The 6,322-nt window shown below is 43.1% G+C and overlaps 1 protein-coding gene across 1 annotated transcript in view; it reads right to left on the reverse strand.

The window, feature by feature from the left end:
* Nucleotides 1–6,322, reverse strand: part of LOC106819758 (inositol hexakisphosphate and diphosphoinositol-pentakisphosphate kinase 2-like) — a 63,014-nt gene that overhangs the window by 22,314 nt on the left and 34,378 nt on the right. Inside the window, exons 13-16 of the mRNA XM_014824352.1 lie at nucleotides 5,434–5,628; nucleotides 4,255–4,390; nucleotides 2,945–3,057; nucleotides 2,105–2,176 (exon numbers count right to left, since the gene is read on the reverse strand). Coding sequence (XP_014679838.1) covers nucleotides 2,105–2,176; nucleotides 2,945–3,057; nucleotides 4,255–4,390; nucleotides 5,434–5,628 — 516 coding nt within the window. The remainder of the gene's footprint in view (nucleotides 1–2,104; nucleotides 2,177–2,944; nucleotides 3,058–4,254; nucleotides 4,391–5,433; nucleotides 5,629–6,322) is intronic.

Raw genomic sequence — 6,322 nt, forward strand, 5'->3', positions numbered from 1 at the left:
CTGACACGTGAATTGTTCTTCATGCGTGCGATGCTGCAGACCACGGATATAAGCGAACGATTGTAGTTTGCAGGGATACCGTGTTAGTTAATCATGTGTTAATGATGCTAACAGTGTTTTCGGCAAAGTTGTCGCAGGAGGTTTGGATAAATTTAGGCAGGAACTTCAAAATCTCCTTGGATGATAAGAGTCCATGACATTGAAATAAACAACAACACTCGAAAGGGATTGTTAGCTTTTCATGCGCTAACGGGAAGTGACACGACGAGTCAGTTTGCAGGAATTTCTAAAAACGCTGCATGGAAAGTATTCATTGAAGATCCAGATCGCATTCATGGGTTGGAACAGAATCTACCACTATCACCTAGATTAATTGCTATCAGTGGAAGCATTTATATGTAAACTGTATGATCTAACGACAACATTGGTAGTCATACAGGAGATTCGCTTGTCGAAGTTCTTCCAATGCAAGACGAATATTGACTATTTGCCACTAATAAAAGACGCACTGATACTACATTGTCATCGAGCCCACTATCAGAGCCTCATTTGGAACCAGTGTGTAGATAGTACTCAGAGCATTCCTTCGGCATTTGACTGCGGTTGGTATATGCAGGATGGCATTCTGAAACCACGGCTCATGACACTGAATCCATTTCGGGCCAATACTATTGCAATAAAGACATGTGGCTGTAGTAAGGACGGACCTTGTTGCCGTACACGTAGCTGTACATGTACCAAAAACAATATGTGCTGCACCGGTGCGTGCAGATGCAACATGGCCTGCATGAACTCATACAACAATGTTCTTGGGGTGTGACTGTTTTAAAACTACATATTCTGACAATTCTGGTATGCTTATATTTGTTTTTATGTTGGCTTAGACTGTTGTATAGTAATGGAGTAACATACCACCATGTTGAAATCCAAGATGGCCGCCATGCTATGCTTTTCTAAGTGTCATAATTCTGTTCTCCATTATCGAAAATGTGGGTTTAGACATCTAAATAATGTCTCTACGACGTCTAGTTATGGAGTGGAGAAGTGGAGTCTAGTTATTCAAAATAAACAAATTTCACCGGTGGCGATATTGAAATCCAATATGGCCGCCATCCTATGTTTCTCTAAGTGTGATAATTGGGTTCTCCACTATCGAAAATGTGGGTATAGCCACCAACATTATGTCTCTACGACGTCTGGGAGTCCAGTTATTTCAGAAAATCCATTTTCGCTGGCGGTCATTTTGGATTTCAAGATGGCCGCCACAATACGCAAAAGTCAGCCTGGAAACATACCCAGTGTTTACTCGTTACCACATAACTCATTATTCATTACTCGTTACCACATACCTCATTACTCATTACTCATTACTCGTTACCACATACCTTATTACTCATTACTCGTTACCACATACCTCATTACTCATTACTCGTTACCTGTGACCACATACCTCATTACTCGTTACCTGTGACCACATACCTGATTAATCATTACTCATTACCACATACCTCATTACTCATTACTTGTTACCTGTGACCACATACTGCTGACAGTTAGAAGGTTAGTACTCATCTGATTATTATAGAAACAAACAACTGAGTAAGTCTAAGCACACGAGTCAAGCAGTCTACACACACGAATTAGTGCCACCTATCTCCTGTAAGCACAGACAGTCACAGAGCTACAGAGTGTGAGTACACTACACTCGATGATTGTTACTGTTAGCGCTAGAAAGCAGTTTAATCACACGATAAACACTTTCAACATCAGGCAACATTCAACATTTAACAACGTTACTGGCTCGCACACAGTCTCGTCTTACAACCTTTTAGAATATTCAGTACACAACCGCACTTAGAAAACAGCCTAAGAGCATTACTGGCCATTATTAAAAAAAAATTAATCTAAAAAAAAAACTTTTACATTTTAATCTCATATGGCTAATATAATGTAATGCAACAGTGAATCGACATCTGCTATGTAATGGCGCACTGAAGAACGGTAATGAACGTGTACTCGTACACACACACACGCACGCTGCTACAGTAAGAAGCGGCTACAGGCGGTAACAATAGCACGAGGACAACAGCAACAGTCTACATACATGTACAAGCCCTTGCACGCATTGTCATCTATGTCCCACAACCGAGCTCTAGACCGCGACCGCCTCATCCGCCTGTCAAAACATCGTCTGCACTGTCATGAGCCACGTTACACCAGACATGCGTGCATGCACATGCTACTGGTGACAGCACGAACACATCTACGCAATGCACGAGTGATATATCGTACAAATATGTCCACGGTGATATGTTCGTGGCGAATGATACTTCTACCATGCCCGTGACTGCACCTACATTGCTATAGACATAGTGTATTCATTTATTCATTAATTCATTTATGCATTTATTTGCTTGCTCACTTTGTTCACCGAATCATTTTTCTACTCGTTCCTAATTCCGTATTATCCTAATACAGTTCAAGAACTCTTATTTACCCTTTATTAAAGTTTTGATAGATATATAGAGCTATAGTGCGTGCGTGCGTGCGTGCGTGCATGCGTGCGTGCGTGCATGTGAGGGAGAGAAGGACAGAGCCAGAAACAAAGATATACATACATACAGACATACAGACAGACAGACAGACAGACAGACAGACATAGGTAGATAGATAAGAGAGTCGTGAGTAGTGAGTAGTGTAGAGTAAGTGAGTGAGTGAGTAGAAAAGAGAGAGTGGGTGCATGTGTATGTGTATGTGTGTGGGGGAGAGAGAGAGAGAGAGAGAGAGAGAGAGAGAGAGAGAGAGAGAGAGGGTGAGGGAGAGAGAGAGAGAGAGACAACATTGTGTACTACGAGTTTGACAGCAGAGTTTATGCACTCCCACATTGTAGATGCTGCCTCACAAGCTCTACGTACAGTGTGGGACACACCCTCCTCACACTCACATGTTCTGGTACTTGGATGACTCACAGTCGTTGTCAAGGAGACCATTTGTGTTGGCACTTTTAACCATCTGAACGAGAATAGGTGTGAGTTCTCCTTCCAAAGCCAGGAAGCCCTGCGGAAAGACACCAAAACCATTGAGGATACAAAGTCGGATGCCAGCGTGCCCACGAGGATTCTGTTACCCGTCAGATTTCACATTGCCCATCTTATTTCCGCCCTGTTAAGGATACCGTTAGGGTTGGGAAGTGATTTTCGGTCAAAATTTTATCGTATTTGATAGATCGCACCCATGGGTAGCTACATATACGTAGAAATTATGTATGTAGCCTCCCAAACAGTTCCAAATCCCCGCATTAGTCAATTCTTAACACAGGCGTTCAATCATGGAAAATTTAGAAAAGTACTAATATCTCCATTGTTAGAAATGCTGAAGTTGCCGATTTTTCATGATCAAACGCTATTTCTTGAAACTCACAACTTCAATTCCAAATATTTTTGTTACGTTTCAATGCTATAAACATATGAAAGGAAAAAACGATCCCTGAATTTTTTTTTAAATATTATATTTTATAAGTTATGGCTCTTTGTTTACGAAATTGTTGCGTTTTGAAAATCACTACAAATTTTCGTACATCTTTTCAACTTATATCCTAAATTAAACCATTTAAAAAAATTCCAGGGACCCTTTTTTAGTTCATATTATGAACAACTTATGGTTAAAAGTTTAGGTCCCAACTCTGCTGTTTCTGAGAAATAACCAAAAAGCATTTTTTGTATAAATTCACAATTTTTGTCGTCACTTAATTAGCGATGAATTAGCCATAGATGAAGCGTAGAGAGACATCTCTCTTATGTAATGGATATGAGTTTGATTGAATTTGACGAGCAGTTATTTTGCAATGCCCTTTACAGTGTTACCCGTTCCTAACCCTAACAGTATCCTTAAGAAGATGAGATGACCTGCAGTACTGTTGTCTGGCACAACCTTTGTCCAGCATGGCCTCCATCGTGCTCCATCTCTGTCCTGCGTCATCTCACTCACATCTCATTTCTGTTTCATCTCAATGCTGTCATGTCACCTCTGGCTTATGTTCTTCCTATCTTGTGTAACTGCCAATGCATGTTGTCTCTGTCTGGTGTCAACTCTGCCCTGTGCCATCTCGGCCACAATTCACCTTTGTCGTGCCAACTTTATTTCGTGTCTTGTGTCACTAAGTATCCTGTATCACCCCCTTTCAGTGTGAGACGAATAATCTGTGTCACCTCATCTTTCCGTATAATTCGTGCCTCGTAAGTCTAACGTACGCACCTTGGCAAAGGCTGCAGCCGTCATCTGTACCCTGCCTTCGTCAGAGGCGTAAATCTTGAGATCATGTCGGTATGTGCTGTGCAGCCTCAGTAACCCACAGCCTGGATTATCGGCCTGACCGCCTGGGTACACAAACCTACCAACACAGCCTGATTAGTATGAATAAAAAGGTACAAGCACTTCGCGAAAACAGGAACCTACCAACTGAGTGGCACTGGCGCTCATAAGTGTAACCAAACTAACTGTGCCAGAGCTAAAAGTGACATCTGAGAGTAAGCTTCTATTAACACCCACATCACTGGATACCATGTTATTTCTCCAGATCATCTTTAAATAGCATTCACAATACCTATCGAAATATTATTCTTATAGAGGTATAATTATCGTTACTGATAGGGGTTTAATGTACTCGATTACCTGCGCGTGTGTAATGTGATACTTACTGCAAACTACTACAGAGAATATTGTTATTATTGTATTATTACTTATGTAAGATAGTGCTAAGAATGAAATCACGTTCAAAACTAAAATGTTATTTTTAAATAAGTACTAAGTAGCTGTGTCTGCGTATGTGTGACGAGACGTTGTGCGTATGGGGGGAGGCATAGCAACCGTTGTTAGGTGGCCACAAACACGATCACCACACGTACACCTCACGGTTCCTCACGAGATCAAAATTCGAAATTTAGATTGTCTCTCAACTCTATCGGGGCACGAATGATTTAGAAACCGTCCGTTGATAAATATTGGCGCCACTATAACTTTGAAAGTTGTCTTAACAGGTCCCAACAATAGCGCCATTTTAGCGGTAAATTGATCGAATTCAGCTCGTGCAAGATTACGATTTACAGCAATACGCTAGCAAATATATGTAAACGAATATCAGGACCACGAAGGTGAGTGATTAGTGGTCATAATAAGCTGAAGAACGTATACACTTGCTTCTTTATTGGTGGCAAATTTTGATGAGAAAAATCGGTTAAAAATGCGGGATCGCTTCTTTATTGGTGGCAAATTTTGATGAGAAAAATCGGTTAAAAATGCGGGAATCGGGTGTCTCACCCTTGTGTTATTATCTACTCTTGGTGCTATCCAATAAGACCACCTTCAGCTGCAATTCTCCTGCTGCACACATGTCGATGTAATGACAAACGTTAAGACACCACCTCTCCATCCTACCTGAAGGCCTTGCCCAGCTCCTCAGCCTGTATCCTGCCTGCAGGCGTCAATTCGCCGCCCCACTTTAAGATGAGGATCAGCGAGGGGCTGCCGGACTGATCGTCTTCGGAGCTCGACTGCTTGTCCTTGCGCGGCCGGCCCGTGGGAAGGTACTTCAGCTGCACCTTGCGATTGATGCCGGAGAAATGACCGTACCTGCGAGGACGTGTAATTAAGAGTTAGCTCGTATGCAGACGAATGCCGTAGCTACACACAGGAATGCCGTAGGTATGCCCAGGTACGCCTCAGGTACGCGCAGGTATGCCATAGGTACGCGCAGGTACGTGCAGGTACGCGCAGGTACGCGCAGGTACGCGCAGGTACGCCATAGGTACGTGCAGGTACGCCTCAGGTACGTGCAGGTATGCCCAAAGGCGTCGGAAGCAATAAAATAGTGCCGCGGCTTTGGTGATAGCTAGGGCGAGCCCCGGGGAGGCAAAGCCACCCTAGGGGGGGGGGGTCTGGGGGCATGCCCTCCCCCGTGAAAATTTTGAAATCTACAAGGCAAATGGTGGGCTCTGGTGCATTCTGAGCATTGTGATTTAGCACAAAAAAGTGTTTCACTGTAATTTTAGAAAAATACATGATGATTTGAAAGATTTGTTAGACCCCCTCAGATGCGTTTTCTGCGCGAGCAGGGGGGGGGGTCCAGGGGGCCCGGACCCGCCCCTGTACACGCCCCTGACCTGACCTCATCTGACCCTGGTCTCTGCTTATAGGGGCCTAGATTACACGTATATACATGATATATGTACCGGCCAAAAGACGGTATAAATTATTGAAAGATTTTGGTTACGGAAAATTTATGGCCTGAAAAAAGTGCCGCGGCAGTTCCGACGCCCTTGCACGC

This window comes from Priapulus caudatus, unplaced genomic scaffold (genome assembly GCF_000485595.1).
Source record: "Priapulus caudatus unplaced genomic scaffold, Priapulus_caudatus-5.0.1 Scaffold40, whole genome shotgun sequence".
In the NCBI taxonomy this organism is placed as follows: Eukaryota; Metazoa; Priapulida; class Priapulimorpha; order Priapulimorphida; family Priapulidae; genus Priapulus; species Priapulus caudatus.